A 25410-nucleotide genomic window follows, 5' to 3' on the forward strand; every position below is an offset into this window, starting at 1 on the left:
CGAGGGGGTGAATCGATAAGTGATCTAACCACTCTCTGATAGGGAATGAGGTGGTAGGTTTCGAACATTGAGTTTAGATGACAAAACAAGACAAAACCTATGGGTTTATAGTTCTGCAGCTCTACCAGGGGATACAATGATATCTCTGCAGCTCTACTACACAAATTAGCAAAATAGTAAAAGTATAACAAATATTAAGAAAGGAGGGATATCTTAACTACAGGTCGATGTGCAGGCAAACCGTAGACCTACCTGGATTAAAGAAGAGGCTTTATTTTTATTGGATAGCCAAGGATGTGCTTCCCATGTTTTATCATTACAATGAAATTACAAAGCTAAGAATCAGTTTGAAATACCCGTAGATTTTTGCAAATATTGTATAAGGGATTAACTCAGATATAAACAACAGCCCATCTTCAATTTAATGAAGGGACACGTCACTCTTAAACATATCAACTCATGGGATTCTTGGTTTCGAAGACATTCATAGGATCTTTTGACAGTTAGAGACACAACGTATCTCCCAAGCTTTATCAGTCAAGGTAAAGCAGCCCTAGCAGAGTAGATATGAGTATGCAGGCCTCATATTGCATGTGCTGGTCTGAGCCTACAGGGGCTGTTATTGACTGACAGCTCTGACTAAGCCATCATCGCTGCTGATCCTCCATAACATCCCGGGCTTACCTTGTGTGTCCAGGTAAACAATTGTGGGTTGCTTGATGTGTGCCAGCTAGCATTTTACTACAAGTATGTGTTTACAGTATATATGTGTGTGTGGGGTTAGCTCTGCCTTTACAAGTGCTGGCTGATGGCTAAGCAGAGGACAGGTCCAGGCCTGCACTCATAGCAGCTGTGTTTCTGAATGGATCCAGCGGCCATTGTTCTCCTGTCACTAACCCGTCTCTCAGGCCCAGGAGACCCACCGCTGACATTTACCAGATCTCCCCCCATCCTGCCTCACCCTCTCCTCATCGCTTCTCTACCAGCATCTCTTTTCTCTCTCTTTCTGCTCCCATCAGGTCCATGTTCACTCTCTCTTTCCATCACTCCATCTCTCTCTGTGGCAAGATGTACGGGGACAGAAGTGTGTGGATAGGTGTGTACGTGTGTGCGGGAGAGTGAGTGTTTGTGCTAATGAGTGGCCCTTTAAGGCTATTAAGATAAGATTGCTACGCCCAGAGTCCCTCATTACCCAGCAAGCATTGCCCCTTACACGGAATGGTAATTGGGTTGGAGAGAAAACGAGAGAGGGTCGGCTGGTAGAAGTGGGAATAATAGGAGGATAAACGAGGGATAATTGGGTGGATGGAGAACAAGAGAAACGATTGATCAGGTTGATTTGTGTTTGAGAGAGACGGTGTGAAGAGGGAAAGGGTTAAAGGTCACACACTCTCGTATGAACACACCCATGATACAAAAAATCCATGTTAGACATACTCTTAGAACAGAAAACAATGTATACATAAAAGTTCACATGCAATGCAAAAATAAAGTGTCTGTGTGAGTATGATTGTGGATGTCAGTCAGCCTCTGATCTGTCTGACAGTCATTATTGTCTATTTACACTTTTAGTCTGTTTCAGACTGTGTAACACCAGCATCACCTACAGGACACACACATGAACAGCAACGTTCCTCAGCCTATCTGTGTCTCACTCACCTGCAGTCACTACTAGATAAAATATGAAACTTACAACACTTTTAACACTGTGGTTACTTTTTGACCAAATACTAAACAATTGAATTATATGATTACATATTCAATTTAAATCAATTTAAACAAAGCTAGCAGTCCAAACGTGCAATATGTGTCCATACAAGTGTGCACAGACCCATTAAATAACTGTTACAAAACCAATTAAATATTAAGTATTACAATTATTTCTAGGCATCACTGCCGTAGTTATGATTTCTAACGAATGGATGATTCTGATGCTAAAGGTCTGTTTACACTTCTGTGAGTGTCCACTTATAGGCTGACTCATGACTCATTGTACTTTGAGAAGATTACAAAAATGATTATAACCGGACATGGGGCAAGTGTTACATTTTTTATTTCATTAGTTCATGACTTGCACTTCTGTACATTTTATTTCCGCAAGGCCGCACAGTAATGAGCTATTATTAGCTACAGATTTAGTTGTTCATTTATAAAGTAGTTTTTCATCAGCTTTAATTTCTCAGAAAGACACAGGCACAATGAAATGACCGAAGTCTTAAAAAAACATGGAGCTAAAACTTTGATGTAATTTGTCCTATACCTTTACTGAAATAACAATGATGTGATATACATTTGTACCCACGGCAGCCTAGTATGTACTGACTCCATCAGATGGGAAATGTCTCTAAATTAAAAGTAAAAATGTTAAATAGTTGCCTAAGAACAGATTCTCTGAAATGAAGTTCAAACTGTGGTTTTATATCACCATCATGTGGCAGGACTGTGTACCACCACTGAAAAAGACAGAGGATGGAGTATGAAGTCAAGGATGTGAGTGAAGACCTGATATGTTTAGTTCAGTAAAAATAATGCATATTCACCAATTCACACTCTGCAAACAACCATGTCTGTCTCCGATTTTGTTTGAATAAAAAAAATGTTTTCACACATGCTCTGTTGTTTTACAAAAGCAGTAAGAGGAGACTTATTGGTTATCTGGAACTAAATGCACACATTAAAGCTGGGCTGCACATTATTAAATACATAATGCATTGAGAAGGCACATACAAGACTGCACAATCATCATACATTTTTTAATTGCATCTATATTCAGACGCAGATACACATGTTTTTAACAAATGGGACACGTGCCTGATTGTTTCCATTAAAGAAAAACACAACAATTACAAACATGGTGGGTATTAACAGCCTGATTTTAGTATTTTTACTTTTATTCAAATAAATAGACGATTTTCTTATTTCTTCAGAAGAATGTTATGTTATTCAGCCTTAAAAGAGTTTGCTTTTAAATTCAAATATTTGTGTGAATAGATTAAGTTTGCAATAATTTAATTGGACTAAAAAACATTCTGGCATTTACACATTTGTATTTTGACTTTTCATGCCTTTTGCTATATGGCCCTTTTTTCAGAAGTAGCCTATGGGATACAATCTATCTTATCCAAATGAACGATTTCCGTTTTTATAAACAACCTCTCACTTTCGGACTATGGGACTGATCCCCAATTGATTGATCCTGATCACTGCACGTAGCGGCTCCTCATTGGATGTTACTGTGATTGACTGAGGAGAAGAAGAGAGGGAGGCCGGGCGAAACCATTCATCCAGCCAACACTCCGACTGAAAAATATTTGAAGCTTAAAGAGCACTGCTATGAATCTAGATTCGGATTTCAAAGAGGATTATGATCGTGTAGCCGAATTAGACGGTGCGATTACTAATATGGGTAATTTAGGATTGGATTAGCTTTAATCACACGGTCATCGGCGCTGAATCCCCCCACATCCATACGAATACACAGCAAACAGGCAATTGGGATGCGGGGATGATGTTTGTGATGCTGCGATGGGAAGGCCCTGTGAAGATACCGACATTCAAACAATAATGAGGATCCGATTTGATTTCGAGTTGCTTTAGTTGTTTTTATCTCTTAATTTTTGTCAATTTAAAGAACCATGATTTTCCTGCGGAGGCTCGTGCAGTTATTGACGCTGGTGGTACAAAGCGGATGGTGGGGGGTCGCGCCGAGCCCCACCGATGAAGGAGCACTCAGGTCCGGCCACGGGGAGCACGGAGAGCCGGGACACCAGGAGCCTCACAAGGACACCTACAGCACCTTCGCCTCCGAATTCCTGGAGTCCAGGCATCTGTCCGATGACGGTAAGGATGTAATGCATTGGTACTGATTGCTAGTTGGTGGGTTTTGTTTACATGTCATGCACCATACACACATATATATACAAGAGTTAAGCATGAACACTGCAAATCAAACACTAACTGTAAGCAGAAAGTGAACAAGTGCTGTTTATGTTGTGGTTCATTCTACCTGTCTACAGTGTTACAGGCCTTTCAGTACCCAGGCCAGCTCCCCCATTGGTAGCTGCCAACCCCCACTTCCACACACACACACACACACACACACACACACACACACACACACACACACACACACACACACACACACACACACACACACACACACACACACACACACACACACACACACACACACACACACACACACACACACACACACACACACACACACACACACACACACACACACAGTGCAGGTGGCCTCTAGTTGGCCCCTTTGACTGTCTTAGAAACAATTAATTGTTTTTGTGCCGAACCAACAGTTCTGATCTTGCATTTCGCAGGTTATCCATTCCCCACCGCCCCACCAGTAGATCCCTTTGCCAGGATCAAAGTCGTTGACTGTGGAGTAACCAAAGGCTGCATAAGGTAAGAGAAGGGTGCATGCTTTTCAGCTCTAACTTACTGAGCAGATCTCTGGTGCAGATTTATTCCCCAGGGCTGCCCTATCCTAGATGCTGCTGCAGCCGGACTTCAGAAAGCTGGAGCTAACATATACCTAACATATACTGGAGAAAGATATACCTCTCCACTGTGTTGTCTTAAACCTGAATAAAACTCATTTTAAAGGTTTACATTTGGTCTTAATGTTATCATGTGAAGCTCACGTTCTCAACTGAGATCTGTTCGTCATTAGTGGCTTAAAAGTGAACGTCTTTATTTGTTTATGTACAGATATGGGAAACCAGGTTGTGATGCAGAAACGTGCGACTATTTTCTGAGTTATCGCCGCATCGGGACAGACGTGGAGTACGAGATGAGCGCAGACACAGATGGCTGGGTGGCCGTAGGTTTCTCCTCGGACAAGAAAATGGTGAGCAGCTGCACAACAACAACAACAACAACAACTCTGACTGTAATACTGTTTTAGAGATAGCACAACACACATTGTGTTATTACATCACATTTTAGTCTAATCTTTTGCTGAGACCAAGTTACTAGTTTAAAAACACGGAAGTTAAAACAGTTGTTTACATTGTAATAGTGAACATATGTTTTACACCCCATAATCAAGGCTAGGCACTATATATCTTATTAGTTATTGTCTAATAGCTAGGGGGCAGAAGGGTCTTCTGTGAGGAGTTTGCATGTTGTTCTCATCTCATGTGGTCTGATTTTTAAGAGTCCTCTGACTTCCTCCCACAGTCCAAAGCCATGCAGCTTGGGTCATTTCTAAATCTAAATGGCCTAAAGTTTTGAATTAAGTAATTCAAAGGACTAACTAAAGTTATCTCCCAAGATTGAACTTTAACATATCCACAAGTTGAAGATGAGTTTGACAGCTAACCTGCAGTCTCAGCTAGACATTTTTATTTTAAATATTGACTTTTTCCTATTTTGCCTATTAGATGACTTTCATTTTCGGAAAACCAACTCATGTGCATTGAGAATCAGAGTATAGCTTTGCTTCCAGTCTGTGACTCCAGTCTAATCTTGTGACAGTTCTTTGAAGGAAAACACTAGGGGCTGAATGTCCTTGCATGAACAATAATAGTATCAGTCCTAGTTATTTTTATTTATACCTTGTATTTCAATCTAACTTTATTAAAAACAAATTATATGTAGCTATTTGGAATAAGAAAGCAACTAATTATTTCCTGTTTCCTCAGGGAGGAGACGATGTCATGGGCTGTGTCCATGACGATAACGGACGTGTACGGATTCATCACTTCTACAATGTCGGCCAGTGGGCCAAGGAGATAAAGAGGAACCCTGCTAGAGATGAAGAGGGCATTTTTGATAACAACCGGGTGACCTGCCGTTTCAAACGGCCGTTATATGTTCCCAGAGAGGAAACACTTGTGGACTTACACTTGTCATGGTATTACCTGTTTGCATGGGGACCCGCTATACAAGGTAATGGATTAAGCTTAGCATCAAGTCAACTGTCTTTGTGCTATTTTTGTTTTTCACGACATCTTACATCGTCTTACCTTTTCAACAGGTTCCATCACGAGGCATGACATCGACAATCCGCCTGTCAGCGACCGCATGGTCAGCATCTATAAGTACGAGGACCTTTTCATGCCTTCCACAGCCTACCAGACCTTCAACTCTCCTCTCTGCTTACTGCTTATTGTAGCCCTCACCTTCTACCTACTAATGGGAACGCCATAATGACGCACAGCAGAGCACATAGTGGAAGAAAGATGCAAGAGAAGATGAAGCAGCAATACAAAAAGGTCTGATGCCACTATCAAGTGTGAACTTTGCACAAAGAGACACTGTATTAGAAATGTTAAACATAAAAAAGTCTATAAACATTACTCTGAACTCATAAACAGAATTTTGCCAAATTATTATATTGTAGAGCTGTCATGTACTGGTGTCAGTACACTTTTTTTCTGAGATTATTGTTATAATAAAAATAGGTCAACTATTTTCAGTATTTATCATAGATTTTAAGTATTTACAAAGAGGACTATACATGACAACAGATACATCTCGCAAGTCTTCAAAATACAGCATGCCCTTGGAAATCTGAAAATGATTTAAAAAACCAGCGATTCAATGGTGATGAGGAGACAGTGCCTGTGTGGGCTAAAAAAGGACAGTAGCTCACAGCCGTTTGCACATTATCTTCATGTCTCTTTACCATTGTATGTTTAAATAGACTCCAGGCTTTGGAGAAACTAAAAAATGTGGTTTATTTGCTGATCCTATTATCACAAAATATAGTTTTCAAGATTTTACTTTGCAAAAGCATTATGTTTGGCACTAATCTTTTCCTAAAATGTACTTTAAGATTGTTTTCTCTTTTATTTCACAGTGGCTATTGGGTTTGTTTATTATTACTGTGGCACTCTGACTGCTACATGAGTGCAATAATACAATATACCCAAGACAACACAGATTGTGCTGTGCATGACAATATAAGGGAATAGAAAATTATTTTTAATAGAAATTACAAAAAAATTATAAGATGGGACATTGGGACCAACGTCTTGTCATCTGTATTTTTAAAACACGGGGGCTTCTTCAACATGTTTACTGTGTTTGTAAGTGTGAAAATAGTCTTCCAGGGTAAAGCAAACCTTTATTTGGTGTAGTTTAAAGAAAAATAAAAGATGCCATATATTAACAATTAAATACAATTAACGTTTTTATTGCATTCAACCACCAACATTGTTTCAAGGGCCCTGCTTCCTTGGCTTCAATCATAGACTGTATATATAAATCTGTGCTTCAATGCACACAATGTGTTTGCAACATTTACCTGAAAAAGAAAACCTGTCAATTAAAATGTGTGTTGTTATGACCTAATAGTGACTGTATCAATAACCCAACTGTTGTCTTTTTCAAGCAGGCCAAATTAAAACACTTCTTGTTCATAAAAGCTACGTGTAAGACTCAGTTATGTGCTAACTTCAGTCAAATTGTTCTGATGTGCATTGCTTTTTTCAAATGTGTAATTCTTTAAATACTAGCAATGTGGGGCAGCACCAGCCGGAAATGAAGATTTGAACAACAGTATTATGGTTGTAAATTAGTAGATTTATAACATTATGCAGCAAAACACTTTAAAAGATAAAGAACATAATCCAAACAAAAAACCGGAAGCGTTTGTTTGTCTGTCTTTTCACTACATTTCCCATGGTGCCTTGGGCCTTTCGTTAGCGCTACGTCACATATTTTCCTCCCTCACGCGTCGGATTTGATCCCTCGCGTAGACTACGGACGAGGCAGAGTCGGGGAACATGGCAGACGAGGAGGACTCGGTGCCGGGCCCCGCCGCCCCCTGTCCCCCGGGCAGCCCTCTCTCCGGGCGGCCTCACTCCGTCTTCTTCTCCGAGAGTGTGCAGCCGGCCGTCGGGATGGTGAGCCAGCTACTAACCCAGCCGTCCTCCCTGAAGTTTGATAAAAACATTAAACAGGCCTTCTATAACACGGGGGCGATGATCTTTGTGGCGATATGCTGCGGAGCTACTGTCCTGGTGTACTTCATCCTGGAGGCCTTCCTCCGGCCGCTGCTGTGGGCTGTGCTCTGCGGGACCTTCCTCCACCCCTTCAAGCACTCCTTGGCTCGGCTCGGCCGCTCCTGGCTCAGCGGCCTGCAGGAGACCGGGACGCCCATCGTGATGGGGACCCTGCTGATCCCGGTGTGGTGTGTGAACTACTTGGTGGAGGCGATGGGCCGGCTGGTGCTGCAGAGGCTCACGGTGCTGCTGGTGATCGGGGCCGGGGCGCCGCTGGTGTACTTCCTGTACCTGTTCTGGAGCGTCATCGGCATGCAGGTGATCATCGGGCACGTCTGCTCGGTCATCGGGGCCGCGTTGGACTGTTTCCACACGGTGTGGGTGAGTGAATGGACAGTGGTACCCCCCCACACCCTGTAATGATGACAATACACCCTCTGTGACCCAATGTGTCAGTGTGGAGCTCTGTCAGCTGGACCCCCTAAACAGCTCAGAGAGTAGCTGGGACACAGGGTTACAATCTACACCACTATACATTATACATGTATTCAAAACAAAACATTCTGAAATTGATGCAGTTCACCAAATGTAGTCTTATCAGCAACAAGTTTGAACTTAATTATTCTTCTTTAAATGTGTTATTATTTAGTTAAGGAGGAGTTTTTGATAATGTTTTGTCCCAGTTTGATTAAAATGAGCTCAGAATAATGAATGTATAAGAGTTCAATTGATAAACAAATTATGCAGTATGATCAGTAGTTAATAAACAATAAACTGAGATTGCAGAATAGCAAATTGCATCAAATAGATTAAATACATTTCCTTGAATGTGTCTCATAATGGGTTATACCGTTAATCAATTTTTCTTGGAAAATATGCCTAAACTTGTATTTTAGCTAATAAGATTTCCTGCTGTTTCAGTGTCTGATCGATTAATACCTTATTATTCCAAAACAGCCTCAGGGTCTGAGCCCAGCTACGCTTTGACTAAATACAAATCAGATTAAATGTTCCTCCTCAGACAGCCTGTCCTTTCTCTAAATGCAGATGTAGACTCTCACAGGGCCCTTGTCCGAAAACAGAATTGAGGACATTGTATTAAATTACATCGAAAGATGTCTTTGTGTGGAGTTGAACTGGGTAAGACCTTTGAGACCATCTGATTACAGACTGAAGGATCATATTTCATGCTTTTCCTACCAAACAGCAGCAGATTGTCTGTTGGTAAGATGATCACCTCCATGGACACTGAACAAATTGTACTGTATTTGGAAGAAGCATCAGATGAGCAGAGGTTACAACATGTACCTTGATCTGACTGCAACCATTACCATCTTTAGATTTTCATTATGTGCCACTCTGCCTCTTTGCTCCCTCCAAGGTGTGCCCTGTGGTGTTTGGCTACTTTTTGGCTGTTTGTTTGAAGTGGAGTCCCAACACCGAGCACTACCTCCGGGCCGTAGCTCTCCCTGTCTGGGCCGTCCTGCTCTTTTACACCGGTGAGTGTGAGGAGGAGGAGGGGCAGCCTGCAGAGTCTGCTCAGACATGTTGGTTTCATTCCACACTCCATTCAGATTCCTTCTTTGCCCCTAGGAACATTTCTTCACATTCGACATACTAGGCAGGTTGCTTGAAACAGGCTTCAGAAAATGAAGCAAACCTTTTTTCTTACACAGTCAATGGAGTGAAGTAGTTTTCTATTTCCCCTTAGAAAGATCACATGCAGAGTTTCATAGTAAGATGAAGTCCCCAGTATTTTTAGCACACTTAAGGCTTGCCATAAAACACTTGTTGACCTCCGGGTGTGAAATGTTAAAAGTAACAGAGAGCATATATGGCTATCCCAAGCCTGTAGACATATCTGATCTCTGTTTGGCACCTATCCTTATGCAAATGTTACGGAATAAATCATATTAGTGCTGTAATTATAGCAAGACATATCGTTCAGCTTATACAGTAGTGCACCATATGTAAACATTTTTGTCAAGAAATAACAAATAATGTAACAAAATGTCATGAAGGTAAAGAGCAAAATGTATCTCCAAAATATTGAGATATATTTATTTAGTTATTACTGCCCTGGTTTCTGCATCTGTTTTCAGTGTCTCTGACCGGCTCCTGGAGGGTGCCCATATTTGTGGTTGTGGTTGCCCTCATCATCGTGGGATCCCAAGAGAAACCACCTGTCCCTGGCAGAGGTGAGGATTTATGAACACACACACTTCCACATTTACCACAGTAAGAAGCCTCTGCTCCCGGTCAACTGGGCATTCATAAATAACTGAATAGAGTGCTGGTACATGTCAAATATATATATATAATATGTTAATTTGTGAACTTCAGATGTGCTGGTGCAGCCCTGTTTACAATTTTCATGTTACTTATTTTCATGTAACTTATTAACTTCCTTCTGAATACAGCATTACATTATATGAGTGGTATCAATATTCTCATCTTACTGTCTGCAAGAAAGCCAACAAGTTCTCTAAATGTCCATTTATAGCCTTATAATCAACGTGCATGAAATCTTCTTGAAACACAATATGTTGAACGACCATATGAAAGAATCCTATTCACAAACTATCATCCTTTGAGCAGCAGAACAAATAAAAGCAGCTTTTTAATATAATGTGACCAATCTAGACCTCGAGCTACCACTTACATTTAGTTATACAGTGTCTTAGTAAAGCTTTACCTAAAACATGAGGTGGACAGTTTGGGCCAGTGAAAATACCACACAAACTCACAAAGAAATGTGTTGCTTTTTGCTGTGCTGTTATTTGTGACTGGTATTTTTTGTCTCTCTTCAATCTCGCCAGGAGAGCTGTCGGGGCAGGTGTTGTCGTTTGCTGCTAACACTATTTACATGGCAATCTCCTGTAGCAACCTTAAGATGAAAACTGAGCCGGGTGAAAACTCTACTACAGGTAAGAGAGCTCACTTTGAAGTTTGTTAGAGAAGGTCAACAACCACCATACTTAATCAAGTAAACAGATAATAAAGCATTCTGTTTGAAAAGTGTTGAGCCCTGTAACCTGTTGGTGGGTTTGAAAGGCATTTTTTTTACAAATTGCCAAAAGGATACCATTTACACATTTCATTGGATTATTACATTTGAGTGAATCATGTGTGACCAACATTCCCACCTAAATATCATCAAATCAAATGATCAAGCCATGATTGTGATTGTTCAATAGAGGTGGAGGAATTATACAAACATATATACATTGCAGTGAAAAACAAGCCAAACCAAAACAGAATTAAACAAAAATCTTGAAAGCGCTTGGGATTCAGATGGTTAATGGATATTAATCTCCAAACTACTTTGTGTTTTAATATAGAAGCTGCATTGTTACTACATACAGTCAACATTTTCTCTGACCCAGCAACCTTTAAGGAACAAGACACTTCTGCTTTGGCTTTACCATTTAACCATGGTGGTATTTTACTTTGTAAAACAAACCATAGTCCATCGTCATTGCTCTGATCTTTCTTTCTCTTCTCTTCTTCCTTTTCTCTTCTTCCTCTGTGCCCTCGCCCTCTTCTCCACCAAGATGGTTTACCGTCTGCCGGCCCTCTTCCCTCCACGCCTGGGTTTCCTCGGGGCTCTCGCTCTCTACCAGGCGGCCTCTTCCAGAAAGAGAAGAGCGCCCACAGAGCCAGTGATATCTACTTCATTCTGCTGGTCTGGGCCATTGTGCTGGTTCAGGTCTGGCTCAACCTCTGGATCCTACAACTGCTGCCTATCCCTGTGGCTGGTAACACACACATGTATTCACACACTCCCTCTCACATGCATCTCGTCCGACCTACTGTACTCTCTGACTAACGAGGCATTGATACTTTAGTGTGGGTGCTGAAGAAGCTGGTGGTCCACTTTGGGCTGAAGGGCTTTGCAGCGCGGACCCTCCTCTCATGGTGGGCGGTGCTGGAGAGGCATGGACGCGAGCGCGAGGAGGCCCTGCTGCCTGGACCAATCAAAGGCTTGGCTCAGTTCCTGCTGCGTGTCGACACTAAGGTAACGTCTCTGACCGACCTCCAGGTGCTGCTGATACAGGAGCTGTCCTTAAGTCCCCTGTCTGTGATTTCACACACCCTCATACAGGCACACACACACTTTCTGTTACACCGGTACGCCTTTTTAGTATTCACACGGTATGGTCGTCACTGTCCACACACTGTAAGCCGGGGCCTACTGGGTATTTCAATGTAGGAGAATGAATACACTGTGAGCAGTATTCTGAAGGACATGTATCTGGAAATTCTGTGTCAAGGGTTATTCAAATGTTCGCTTAAACTGAACCTCCCACATCGCCCGAGGTTCAAAACTAAGGATTACGTTGCAGATGGGTTTCCGTCTGTGAAATCTTTTCAGTACATCCTGCAAATATGATTTCCTTTCTTTCAACTGATCCACAAAATGAACAAAGTTTCAATGCTTTTTAGGAGTAGAACCAACTGGGTTTTGTTTATTTAATTTCACCGTGTTATACATACATGATTCTGCAGTTTCTCTTAGTTCTACGGAGCTTTATAACATCTTTTATAGCAACTTTACTCTTACCGCTCACATAGCCCTTATTAAAAAAAGTAGCATGCAGCAGTTTTCACCAAAAGCATTTGTTAAACTGACTTTAAACAACCTGCTCAGCACCAAATGGTAAACAAACCAAATGAGCTGCTAGATGGTGAACATAGTGGCGCATTTCACGACTAAGACCCAGGTGTTGGAGCAGATAGAGAAGCTGAAAATGGCTTTTGGACTTTGTCAGGTCAACTCAAACATGAAGTAAATGATCATGTTTCTTTGTGTCTGCTTCGTTTTGAAGGTAGGCAATTGTATGAATTACATCATTCATCTTAACCACTTCATAGTGTGACGCCTTTGCTCTGACACATTTCTTTCTCTTGATGCTTTTTATCGGGAAATAGTTGTTGTGTGTTTATAATCACAATGATGAGCATCTTCACTGTATATCCGCTCCGCACAAAGTAATGACATCCTGCCTGCCACGCTCCACTTCTGACCCCTCACTGCCTGCTCCCAAAGAGCTCGTGTTCTTGTTGTTCAGGAACATTGTGATAACCGTGCACAGGTCTTTCCAATAATAATCTTCCCAATGTCTCTTTCTCTCCCCAAGCTCTGGCATTGGCTTAACAAGCAGGTAATGATTGGAGGAGCAGAGTGCTGAAAGAAAGAGAGACTGACACAAAGCAGTGTGTGAAGCCATATAAGGAAATAACCTGTACATAATGAACGTGTGAGTGTGTGTGAAGGTGTGGACACACGCTTGGACTGGCGCTTTTACCCTTCACTGTCCCCACCCTCCCCCTCATCTCGTCTACATGTCTGTCCTCTCGCCGCTTTCCTGCTTATTACAGGAAGCTACGGTCGAGGAGGTGGGACTCTTTTGTCCGTCGGCCTCGCCCGTACCTTCCCTGCTGTGACCTCACTGGCAGCTCTGCCTGAGAGAGTATGAGCTGCATGGAGAGATGGCTGATGTGGTGATGTAGACAGAGCACAGTGGGAGGAGAGTGCAGCGTTTCTGAATATATTGTCAATAAGCCTGACGTTAACCAAGTTTATTGAGATGTAGGAGAAACACTGCCCATGAAACCTTTGTGGTTCAGGAGCCTTTTTTGGCGGGAGTGGGGACAAAACAATGGAAACACTTAACAGTTTGTCAATATGACGCACTATATATACTAAGATGTTCTATTAGTGGTCTAGTAAATGCCTTAAGTGTCATTTTGAGCTAATTGGTTCTAAACAGACTGTCCTTACTTGTTTGATTGGCAGTTTCCATTTCTTTGTTTACCAATCTTTTTTACTGTATTTAATCCACACCTGTCAGCCTGCCAAGCACCTTCTGTGAAGTAAGGATTAGGAGGACTGTAGTTAAACATTCACTAGTAATATTTAACAGTTTATTCTGGACTAAAGTACTATGTCCCATTGTTTAGGCAAAATGCAACCGAGCCTTTTTTGCCATATCATTTTACTGTCAATTTATTAACCAACAGCAACTTGCCATTGACTCCAGTAACTTGACTCTCAACATGTGATTGTGTGTCATTAACACATAATACAAGTGGAGATTAAACTCTTGCAATCTGGATGCTGATGCAGTATTGGACCATAGAGAAACCTGAGTGAAAAGATGTCAACAGAATGAACTTTGAAGGACTGGTTGATGGGCTTGTAATTGTTTTTTTGTATTAAATAAAAATATACTGACAAAGGCCATGCATTCAAACGAACATGCATGTTTCCATATTAAAGTGTTAAGATGTGTGCATGCATACGTGGGCAGATATTCAGGCTCCCTCGGCTGTATACTTTGCTTTTCCCAGGGCCCAAGGGGGCAGCTTTTAAATCCAAAATGGCTTCTTCTTCACATGGAAAGGACAGGTTTCTCCATGTGTCTGATCACTGTTTGTTTTTGAACCTCTTCAGAATCACACTGACTTCCTCCCTGTTTCCCCCTTTTCTTCTACCTCTCTGTGTCCTCTCTATGTGCGTAGATGATCGTGTGGTTGGAGCGATCTCTGGATAAAATCATCAGCATCTTCATCATCTTCCTCCTGGTGACAGGGACCCTGCTCATGGCTCTGCTGCTCACCGCTATGGTAGCATTTTTATTACTTCAGAATAACATTAACGCTTTTCAGATGCACTGATACTTGGATATCAAAGTAACTTTTTTATCTTTTAGGTTCACCATGAAAGTGTCCACATGATCGACGTTACCAGTAAACTAATCAATGAGACCGTTTCTAACCATCCAGAATGGGCCAAGTATGACAGTCTACTCCCCGTTTAATTAATTAATGGTATAGAGTCTATATTTTCTTCCTCTTCTCACATTGTCCTCCTCTAGTTGGCTCCCAGAGGCTCGTGTGGTGCAGAAGGCTCTAAATTCAGCTGCTACCAATGTTTATCAGCATGGTAGAGAATGGATAACACAAAAGGTAAGAATTATTACGGACAACGGTCAAAATAAGGAAGCACATTTCTAATACTTCAGTACCTTCATCTGCTTTAAATCTTTCTTCTTTTGTACAGCTGCATAAGATGTTAGGGGAGAAGGGGAACAACACAGCCGTGATCGAGAAACAGGTTTTGGAGCTCTGGGACAGACTGTACCACTCGTGGTTCGTGAAGGTCAGCCCAGTCCATTTCAGTTTTTAATGTTGAGGACAAATTTGTCGCCTAAAAATATAATGTGTAAAACATTCCCTTCATTTTTCAGAACACGACCAACACTGGACGCCCCCGCGGTCAGAAGCTGACGGCTCAGAGAGGGAACAGCTGGCTGGTCGACATCCTGGACTGGAAAGACATCGCCTCCTTTCTGCAGGAAAACATTGAGACTCTGCTGTCTGTAAGTATGACCATATCTTCTGTGTGAGGCAGATATTTAGCATGTATTTCCTGTCATGGATGAGTTGGTCATCATTCACAAAAATAGTTTGAGTAGAGTGTAGGGGGTGCTACATCATCATTTGTTTGTCCTTTGTCTCAGGCGCTGACGGAAATCATTGAAATACTTATAACTGTGTCTCAAAGAGGTGTACAGTTTTTGTGGGTTTTCTGTTGTTTTTTTAGATCTTGGAGTCTCTGTGGGTGGTAATGAGCAGAAATGTGGGCCTCCTCATCTCCACGACGACCACTCTCCTCTCCGTCCTGTTCCACAGCGGCACGGCTCTGCTCAACTTTGTCCTGAGCCTGGTATGAACCCCTTTACAAAAATAACCAATTACATGTGTTTGTATGTATAAAATGGGTCGGCTCGGTACGACTTTTTCATGTCCCATATTTGAGTATCTGCAGATATACTGTCTGTTTCCCTCTCTTGAACAACATATATGTTCATTTCACATTTGGATGCACGTTGCCTAACCTAGCCCTGATAAAACATGTCACTCTAACTGTGAAATTGAAACACAAGTTTAAATCTGAATATTTAGAAACACAAAGAAATTGTAATTCCATTGTTTTAAAGTTTACATTTGAACCTCTTTTGACTCTCAGACTGGCCTCAATGGGAGATTTGAACAGATCTTAAAGCTTGATCAATCTGTAAATGTCGGCGCAGACTGAAAACTCATCTCTTTAGACTCCACTTCGAGCGATTGAATTACTAACAAAGCACTTATATACTAATAAAGGGCTGGCTTGTCTAAAGCCAGTTGAGTAGCACTTGAAATGTTTGGCTCTATGAAACCTGATGTACTTATGATTCTGTTTGCTTCAAGGTTGTATCTTCCTGGTCGAATGTACTTACTGTAAGTCGCTTTGGATAAAAGCGTCAGCTAAATGCAATGTAATGTAATTTGATAAATGCTCTTGTGGTAAAGTAAACACCCCAAATATATATAAGAGTACTCTGTTCCTTAATATGTTTGATCGAACTGAAGTACAGGTTGAAATATGTGAATGAGTTTAACTAGATATCATCATGTTAGTGCTGTGTCTTGTTTCTACGCAGGTGATCTTCCTAACCACTCTCTTCTACCTGCTGAGCTCCAGCGGTGAATACTACAAACCGGTCAAATGGGTGATCAGCCTGACCCCCCTCTCCCAGCCTGGACCCTCCTCAAATATCATAGGCCAGTCAGTAGAAGAGGCCATCAGGTAACCACACACAAAAACAATTTAACTACCTTATCACGTATCTAAATAATTATTTTGACCATGTGTGTGCTTGTGTTTTTACTTCAGAGGAGTATTTGACGCCTCTCTGAAAATGGCCGGCTTCTACGGCCTCTACACCTGGCTCACTCACACCATCTTTGGCATCAACATAGTGTTCATTCCTTCTGGTGAGTCGGCATGTTCACAGCACATTGTGTCGTCGCCATAGCAGCACCTGCCAAGCTGCTCAGTGGTTTCTCACTCTCTGAATCCCTCTCTGCTGGCACGTAGCTCTGGCTGCCATCCTGGGTGCGGTGCCGTTCCTGGGCACCTACTGGGCCGCGGTGCCCGCAGTGTGTGACCTGTGGTTGGTGCAGGGCGAAGGCGTGAAGGCCGTGCTGCTGCTGATCTGCCATCTGCTCCCTACATACTTTGTAGACACAGCCATCTACTCTGACATATCAGGGTATGTACGCGTGACACTGGTTAGCCGCTTCCGTTATCTGAGCTTAGCAGCTTCCGTTATCTGAGCTTCCCCTCAGAGCATTGACACATTAGACCAATGCATTTCAAATAACAGCTGCCTGGTTTATATATGGTTCAAATATGGCTTTGAAAGGAAACCATTCTGTTGGTGAAGTCTATCGAAAGTGTGTGCATTTGCCTTGCTCAGCTTAAGAAACAGATGTTGAGATAAACCTGATAAAAAAAAAATTAAAAAACAACCCCTGACAACAAGCTAGATTATGCTGCATCTCATCTGTTTCCTCTTTGAGTTGTGTTTCCTGTAGTGCTGCCCTTTATTATTCCTCTCACTAAGGTTGAGTTATTGATTTGATGTCACTAAAAAGACTAGTTGGGATGTGTCTTAAGGTAAGGGGAAACACATATTTAATATGGGGAATGGGGGGGGGAAGGACTACAGTAAAACACATTTGACTTAAATGTTCTTTCAGATCCATATTGGTCCAGTAGATTCCACTCAGAAAAATACAGAAGTACATCACATTATTTAGTATTTTGAAAGCATACTTTGCATTTATGGCTTGAGTTTGCCACGGGATAAATAAACAACTTGAATAGTGTTTTCTTAATCAAAGTGATACTTATTGCTTGGTAATGCAGCAGCAATCAGGGTAAATGTTTAAACCCCTCTATATATTTACAACTCTACATTCAAAATGGATGCCTGCCATAACGCAATTATCGACACTGTTAGTAGTGACGAAGGGGAAAGAGTAAGGGTATGAAGGCTGGAAGGCTACTCGGCTACCGAGTCCACTATTATATTTTCTCATCAATTTCTTTGTGTTGATCTGTTTTCTTGTCTCTGTGTGTCAGAGGGGGACACCCCTACCTGACGGGTCTGGCGGTGGCAGGCGGAGCGTACTATCTGGGTCTGGAGGGCGCCATCATCGGGCCCATCCTGCTCTGCATCCTGGTCGTTGCAGCCAACATCTACAGCGCCATGCTGATGAGCCCCAGCTCTGCAGCGCCCACACCGGTGACGTCCAGCTGGCCGCACCACCCCCTCAGGTAGAGATCAAATCAAAAAAGACGATCCACTCCATAAAAAATGCAACCATAGCATTAATTCTTTGTCACTCTCAGGACCATGAATGACTCCACTCCAACGATCCTGAAGAAGAAGGGTGAGTGAGCTCGAGGGTGACGCCCTGTGGAACGTCTTCTGGCTTCCTATTGGCTGATTTCCCTCAGGGGGAAGCACTCCCCTCCCTGAATCTCCTCCAAACGCCGCCCGGCTCTACAGGAGGCCGCGCAGAGAAGGACGGCGCCGTTGCGGCTAGTCTGCCATGATGCCGTCTCCTGACCAGAGCTGTTTCTCTGAGCAATATGGCACCAGCAGCTCAATCCAGACCCTTGAATTACAGATCAACCTAACCCTGATCCCTAAATTGGACCAATGACATCACATTGGGCATTTGCGAAAATGAATGACAGAGATGTTGGTACTAATCACACCATCTCTCAGATCTCCAGTGCCTAAATTGATTTGTAATGTTTAGAAAATAAATATTACCGTGCGGTTTGTGGTGATAGTACGATGATATATTTTATCTACAAAGCCCCTGATAAACACCCTGCACACCCCGGCTGGGTTTTAAGCTACAGTATGTGGTTGTGCAGTATTTGTACTCCCTACCTCGCCCCTAACAGAGGCTCACTAACAGTTTGTAGTGACGGCTTGTCATAGAAGTCCTCACGCCTGGTTCAAGAGAAAGAGACGTTTAACTTAATGTGTCATTCACGTTTCAGTGATAAAAGCTGTGAATTTGCAATTTGGCTTCATTTAAACTGGTTCACTTTTTTACTATCTGTGCACTTGATTTACAGCAAATATCTGCCTATAATCGATGGTAACTCCTCCAGTGTATCAGATTAGACTTCCTGCTTTCAGGGAGTCTGGTCTGAATCAAAGAGCACAGAATAACTGATGGATTTTCTTGTTACATGTTTAATTTATTTCACATTTGGTTTTCTTTTTACACACTGTGAGTGCACATACACAAATAAATGCAACCACAGTTTTCATTTTTGACACACTTAGCTGATCTGTTGGTATTGAATCACGTTTACACTCAGAATGACTTAATATTAACAAGCCTGACTGAGTATTTCTGTGAGCACTTTAGAGTTCTGTCACTTTCCTTCCTGTAACATGTTTTTTATCATAGCTTTGACCTCAAACACTTTATTTAGAAATGTCTGTATATTTTCTACTACATACATGAACTTCAGTCAGAGCACTTTTCTAAACAGAGTATGAAGTAGTTAACATCATTTGAAGCTTTAATATTGAGCTGTACATATGAATTGTGTATTTAATGCGAAACATTGATCATACATGGCTACTGTGTTAGCTTTCAGAGGACTGTGACTGGGTTGGAACAAGCATTACTTTACATGTCACTGTTTAACTACTACTATAGTCTTCATTTGGCACTGTTGCTTTTACTGTTTTTTAATACCCGGATATGCACTGACACAATAAACATAAACATTTCAACTGCAGTAGCTTTGTTTGATGTCTTATTACTGGATTGCTTTTTTCAATAATTAGGACTGCAATTAATATTATTGTAGTTAATTTCAAATAATTTAAGAATTATTACAATGTTGAAATTGTGATTAACATTTTTATTTTTAAGGGGATGTTCTGTTTTAGTATTAAGCTGGTAAAAGTACAAATTCAACTAATTTAAGTAATTGAACTGCATTTAAAAACGTAGTCAACGAATGGATTTGTTATGGAATATGAACTTAAATGTTGTGATTGAGCTTATTTTAACTAGTTAATATCTTGTTGTTTAGTAAAGTAAATTAAAGTTACATTTACAGTTGAAATTTCTTACAGTGATCATGTCCGTGTCAAACCGAACACCACAAGCAGCTGTTTAAAAATACGTTGATTCCATTACAACAAATAGGAATCAACTTGACGGTGGTTTCAATGCTTATGAATGCCAAATGGTATGAAAAGGATGTGAGTAAAAATAAATAAAATATCAAAAAAGTTTTCACATAAAGAAATCCCAAATTATTCCAAGTATAGCCATCTAAATAGTTAGTGATACATATTATTGATTTAATATGCCATTAAAAAAAATTACAATATACAATGTTTAAAAAATAAATAATGGTATAAAATGCCTTAAGTCATGAAAATACAAAAATGCAATAGTATAGTATGTGTTAAAAAAGCTAAGTTAAAAGTCAGAATGTAGTAATTCATAATGATGTCACAAAAATATCATGGTATAGTTTGTTAAAAAGAATCACACTACATGCCAAACAAAGTAGCGGTATATAGTGTAGTTTACCCATAAAATGTCATGATTGTCATTGTTTAGTATGCAAAAAAATATAAAATGGTATAAATATCACAGACGTATGGTATACAATGTCATGTCTGTATGCCTTAAAGAAGAAAAGCCATATTAAAGAATACAAAAAGTGTATGGTGAATGGTAAAAAGTCATAGTATTTCATCAATAAACTAAATCTAGGTTTCCCCGGATAAATCAACAATTCTGTGTTGTTTATTAATTGAGCCAGGCGTCTGTTCTGTGAAGTCTTTACAGATTGTCAGTGTGTCGGCCCGGCTCGGTACAGATGGACAGAATATATATCAAATCCTCGGAAAGAAGCGGAACAGCTGTCAGTAGAGCTGGCATCTTTCAACTGAAGTCTCCAGTAGCCTACCAAACAAACACACGCCTGACATGTACATATTACATAACAATATATCTTATACATTTTGCCACAGGACTTAAAAGATGAAATTCTTGTTTAAATAACATTTAGCAATAGCCATGTTTGAACAGTGACTGTGTTGAATTTAGAGCATCAGAAAATGTAGGTCAGTTTATGAGGTGCTAGAAACTTGAGGGAAAGAGAGAAAATGAGGGCTGGATGAAAGTGAGTTGTAGATGTTTTTCCAGAGGTTCTTCATGAAGATTTCATTTGTAATTTGTTTGATTATTGCCACACTCTATACTGACGATGATATATTGAATACAATTTGAAAAACAATACATTTACAGTTATACAGTTCATCTTATTCTACATGTGTATAGACTCCTGCATTAACTTCACGTACAACATTCTCTGCTTTTGCTACTTTGCTACAATTCAGAGGTAAATAGTGTACTTTGACTCCACTACATTTATTTAATACCTTTAGTTACTTTATAGATTTGGACTAATGATGTGAAATATAATCAACTCTTAAATAAGACTTTAGTTCCACCTGGAGTAAATTCACAAACTACCCTGCAGTATACAAAGTAAATAAAACAAGCTGCACCTTTACCAGCTTTGATAACACTTTAATGCATCAATAATTATAATCAAAACATAATTTATTATTCTAAAATTGAACAATCTGCAGAATGAGTACTTTTACTTTTGGTACTTTAAGTATATTTTCAATGTTTATTTATATAGCCCAATATCACAAATGTTACATTTGTCTCAGTGGACTTCACAGTTTGTACAGAATATCAGTATGACAATACGACACCCTCTGTCCTTAGACCCCCACATCGTACAAGGAAAAACTTCCAGAGAAAACCCACAGTTTAAAGGGGAACATGGGAGAAACCTCAGGGAGAGCAACAGAGTAGGGATCCCTCTCCCAGGACGGACAGACGTGCAATAGATGCCGTGTGTAAATTGAAAAGATAATACATTTGCAACATAGGTAGTCCAAATGTTTGGAAATGCATGTGTGTATAATAGGAAGATGAATCCACGAGGATATCCATCCAGGACTTATGATCCAGGACCACAGCCACGACTCGCGATCCAGGACTCGCGATCCATGACACAGGACCGCAGGATCATCCATGACTCCGGATCCCGGCGTATATAGACACCAAAAAGAAAGAAATTTGGGGAAGCTGGGTTATTCGGAACATGAGAGTACACAGGTATAGACAGAGAGAAGGAAGAAGTAAGATGTCCCCCGACAAACTAAGCCTATATCAGCAAAACTAGGGGCTGAATCTAATCAGCCCTAACTATAAGCTTTATCAGAAAGGAAGGTCTTAAGCGCACTCTTAAAAACGGATAGGCTGTCTACCGTCCGAACACAAACTGGAAGCTGATTCCACAAAAGTGGAGCTTGATAAGAAAAGGCTCTGGCTCCCATTGTACTTTTAGAGACTCTAGGAACAACCAACAACCCTGCATTCTTGGAACGCAATGCCCTAGTAGGACAGTAGGGTATAATGAGTTCTTTAAGGTAAGATTTTGATGCTGTACTTTTACTTGAGTAACCTTTTGAATGCATGATTTTTACAGAGTATTTCTACACTAACCTTAACCCTTTTACTTAAGTACAAGACCTAAGTACTTCTTCCACCTCTGACAATAAAGCCTTTGAATCTTTGAATTGACCACAGTTTTACCTGAGAGCTGATGCTGAGTGCAACCTGAGACTAAAGGCAAGCAGACATTTACCTGAAAATTAAACATTTTTATTAACCTCAGTTGAACTCCACACGGATGATGCTGCTGCTGCTGGCCATCCCACCGGTTCAGGCTATGAATACACACTGTTATGTGATCAATGAGTATTTGTGTACTAATGCCTTCAGGCAGCCTTCTGCGTGCAACACCTCCATTAAACACATGGGGGCAGCAGCACTCCACTGACAGGAGTGAGCTGCCGAGCCTTCAGGCAGTGTAATGTCAATATTATATATTTCGTTATTAAATTCATATTAATGTATTGTTTCCATAGTTTTAAAGAATCTACTTGATTTTATTTAGTCATTCATGGTGTAGACCAGGGGTATTCAACTAAAATGAAACGAGGTCCAGTTAAATCTCCCCATGCAAAGGTCCGGAACATCAAAATGTCTAAATTGCTTTTTGAATTAGTGTGATATAAAATGAAGAGGGTGACGAGGCTGCATTAAACCAATGAGATGGCGCGGCCTGTCTGATGACGAATCGAAACCTAAAATCAGATGCGGACCAGACGACTCAATGCAAAGATATACTCTAGGGGAGTCCATCATCCCAGAATAAACACTACACAAGTCAACACCAACACCACACCAAGCAACAACACCCAAAGAGAGGTTCTGGTGCACTCTGAGAAGTGTACTTTATATCCATTGTCTGAAACGTGCATTTTTGCTTTATTGGGGGGGGGGGTCTGGGGGGGTCCGAAAATCAGTCAGTATCTGGTGTGAGGGTTAGGATTAGGGTTAGGGTAATGTTGTGAATCGAGTGGCCCATGGTGGTGGTGGGGTTATGGTATGGGCAGGCGTATGTTATGGACGATGAACACAGGCCACTCGATTCACAACATTACCCTAACCCTAACTCTAACTCTAACCCTAACCCTAACCCTAATCCTAACCCTCACACTGGTTTTCGGACCCCCCCAGACCCCCCCAGTAAAGCAAAAATGCATGTTTCAGAGTGGCCTTTTATTGTGGCCAGCCTAAGGCACACCTGTGCAATAATCATGCTGTCTAATCAGCATCTTGATATGCCACACCTGTGAGGTGGGATGGATTATCTCGGCAAAGGAGAAGTGCTCACTATCACAGATTTTTTCAGAGTTGTGAACAATATTTGAGAGAAATGGTTATTTTGTGTATATAGAAAATGTTTTAGATCTTTGAGTTCATCTCATGAAAAATGGGAGCAAAAACAAAAATGTTGCGTTTATATTTTTGTTCAGTGTAGTAACGGAAAAAGGGGCTTATAGTTAACCTTTTTGCCATACTGTAGCTTGTTAACTAATTGAAGAAAGTGTGTACAACTAGTTAAAGGTGGGGTAGGTAATTTTGGAGAAACCAGCTTGAGTGCGCTAGAATTTGAAAGTACACAACCGGAAAAAATCTGCCACATCCTTACAGAGCCCCTCCTCCAACACACACGAACGTGCACATGACCAATGAGGGCACGAGATAAGTTTGTGCACGGATGGAAGGCTGACAGGCAGGTAGGCCATCCAGTTATTTTAGCCGGGCCGGCTAAAATGATTGGTCGTGCTTTTTACAGCGCCACGGCTTCCACAGATTACATTTTTGTATGTATTTATTGTCAAAGCATTTAATATATTCATTGCTATCGGGATGTTAAGAGCATTCCATGGAATATAACAAAAAGTGTTTCTGAAATAAATTACATACCCCACCTTTAACTAGTAAAGTCAAAAGACACTCCTACAGGTTAACTATGAGCATTTTGGCTTACACTAGCACACGCCACGCCACTGTGAATGTCTAAAATGGGAACTGTGGCTTGCTAAAGTTAGCAATGTCGAATTTGATGGTTTACATGAGAAAATCTTCTGTCAAAAAATGTGTTAAACTCCTGATATTCTTGTCCTTACAAAATGCTACACCACTACTCAATATTACTACACTTAAATAAAAGTTCTTAATAATTAAGTAATAAATGCTGGTTGTTCCAATATTTTTAAATGTATAATTGAACTTGTTTTAAATAATCTAAATTCAATAGATTTGATCAGTCTAAATAAATTCTCAGCGTCTTAATAATAAAATATTCGACCAACACTGATTATTAAAACAATAATACGACTACATTAGATTGACACATGTCTGAGATTCACTCTGATCCTCAGGACATGTTTCAATATTCTGTCTATAGCCTTATTCAGCTTTGATCCATTTCTTCAGATCAAAGTCTGCAAACAGTTCTTCTGAACTCTGCAGCACATAAACCAGAGTGCAGTCTTCCTGATCTCACCCAGATCCAGATCTCCTGAACAGCAGAATCTCTCATTTCCTTCACACAGAGTGAGTTGTCGGATTGATGTAGACTGTTCTTGGATCTACAGAGCAGATTCACAGAGTACCAAGAGGAAGCAGAGGAACTCAGAATATTTACTTTTTGACACCAAGTTATGCCCTTACAGAGCCAGAAACATCTTTGTTGGCGTTACTGGAGACAACATTTAAACTAGAATGAATGGTAAACTAACCTGTAAAGAGAATCTGTATGAAAACATCACACTACCTATACAAAAAATGCTTTCAAAAAAATATCAACAGAGAACCAGCATATTTCCTTTGGGGGTGTCAAACTCAATTTCATCGTGGGCCACATTAGCACTATGTTTGCATTCATAGGGCCGGTTGTAACTTTAACCCTTTCACGCATAGCAGGGGCATATCTAGAAAAATATTCAGGGGGTGGCAAGAGGGTGGCAGGAGATTTTGAGGGGTGGCATCCCCTGGCAGAAGTATATGCTGATTTAATCGCAGTCATATCAATCAATGTTAACTT

General features: G+C 40.8%; 2 protein-coding genes across 3 annotated transcripts; both read left to right on the forward strand.

Annotated features, from left to right (window-relative positions):
- The first annotated feature begins 3253 nt into the window (after window positions 1-3253).
- On the forward strand, window positions 3254-7393 carry frrs1l (ferric-chelate reductase 1-like). Its single transcript, XM_079640505.1, has 5 exons — window positions 3254-3840; window positions 4341-4425; window positions 4732-4870; window positions 5667-5913; window positions 6002-7393. The coding sequence occupies exons 1-5, from the start codon at window positions 3636-3638 to the stop codon at window positions 6172-6174; spliced, it is 849 nt and encodes a 282-aa protein (XP_079496631.1). The 5' UTR covers window positions 3254-3635; the 3' UTR covers window positions 6175-7393.
- Window positions 7394-7529: 136 nt separating this feature from the next.
- tmem245 (transmembrane protein 245) lies at window positions 7530-19644 on the forward strand. 2 transcript variants are annotated; one of them, XM_079640503.1, is made up of 18 exons: window positions 7530-8354; window positions 9355-9472; window positions 10076-10171; window positions 10793-10900; window positions 11528-11731; window positions 11822-11991; window positions 13115-13138; window positions 14499-14603; window positions 14690-14772; window positions 14855-14945; window positions 15040-15138; window positions 15227-15358; window positions 15583-15705; window positions 16466-16611; window positions 16699-16799; window positions 16903-17077; window positions 17953-18147; window positions 18223-19644. In XM_079640503.1, the coding sequence occupies exons 1-18, from the start codon at window positions 7755-7757 to the stop codon at window positions 18269-18271; spliced, it is 2619 nt and encodes an 872-aa protein (XP_079496629.1). In that variant the 5' UTR covers window positions 7530-7754; the 3' UTR covers window positions 18272-19644. The 2 variants fall into 2 exon arrangements, with proteins under 2 accessions (XP_079496629.1, XP_079496630.1); XM_079640504.1 differs by lacking the exon at window positions 13115-13138.
- Window positions 19645-25410: the final 5766 nt, after the last annotated feature.

The sequence above is a fragment of the Notothenia rossii genome, assembly GCF_949606895.1.
Source record: "Notothenia rossii genome assembly, chromosome: 7".
NCBI lineage: Eukaryota > Metazoa > Chordata > Actinopteri > Perciformes > Nototheniidae > Notothenia > Notothenia rossii.

Coding starts and splice junctions, on each gene's coding strand:
- frrs1l (XM_079640505.1), top strand. CDS start 3,636: ATGATTTTCCTGCGGAGGCTCGTGCAGTTATTGACGCTGGTGGTACAA. Junction 4,426..4,731: donor GTAACCAAAGGCTGCATAAG/GTAAGAGAAGGG, acceptor GTTTATGTACAG/ATATGGGAAACCAGGTTGTG. Junction 5,914..6,001: donor ATGGGGACCCGCTATACAAG/GTAATGGATTAA, acceptor CCTTTTCAACAG/GTTCCATCACGAGGCATGAC.
- tmem245 (XM_079640503.1), top strand. CDS start 7,755: ATGGCAGACGAGGAGGACTCGGTGCCGGGCCCCGCCGCCCCCTGTCCC. Junction 11,992..13,114: donor TGCTGCGTGTCGACACTAAG/GTAACGTCTCTG, acceptor TCTCTCCCCAAG/CTCTGGCATTGGCTTAACAA. Junction 17,078..17,952: donor ATCTACTCTGACATATCAGG/GTATGTACGCGT, acceptor TCTGTGTGTCAG/AGGGGGACACCCCTACCTGA.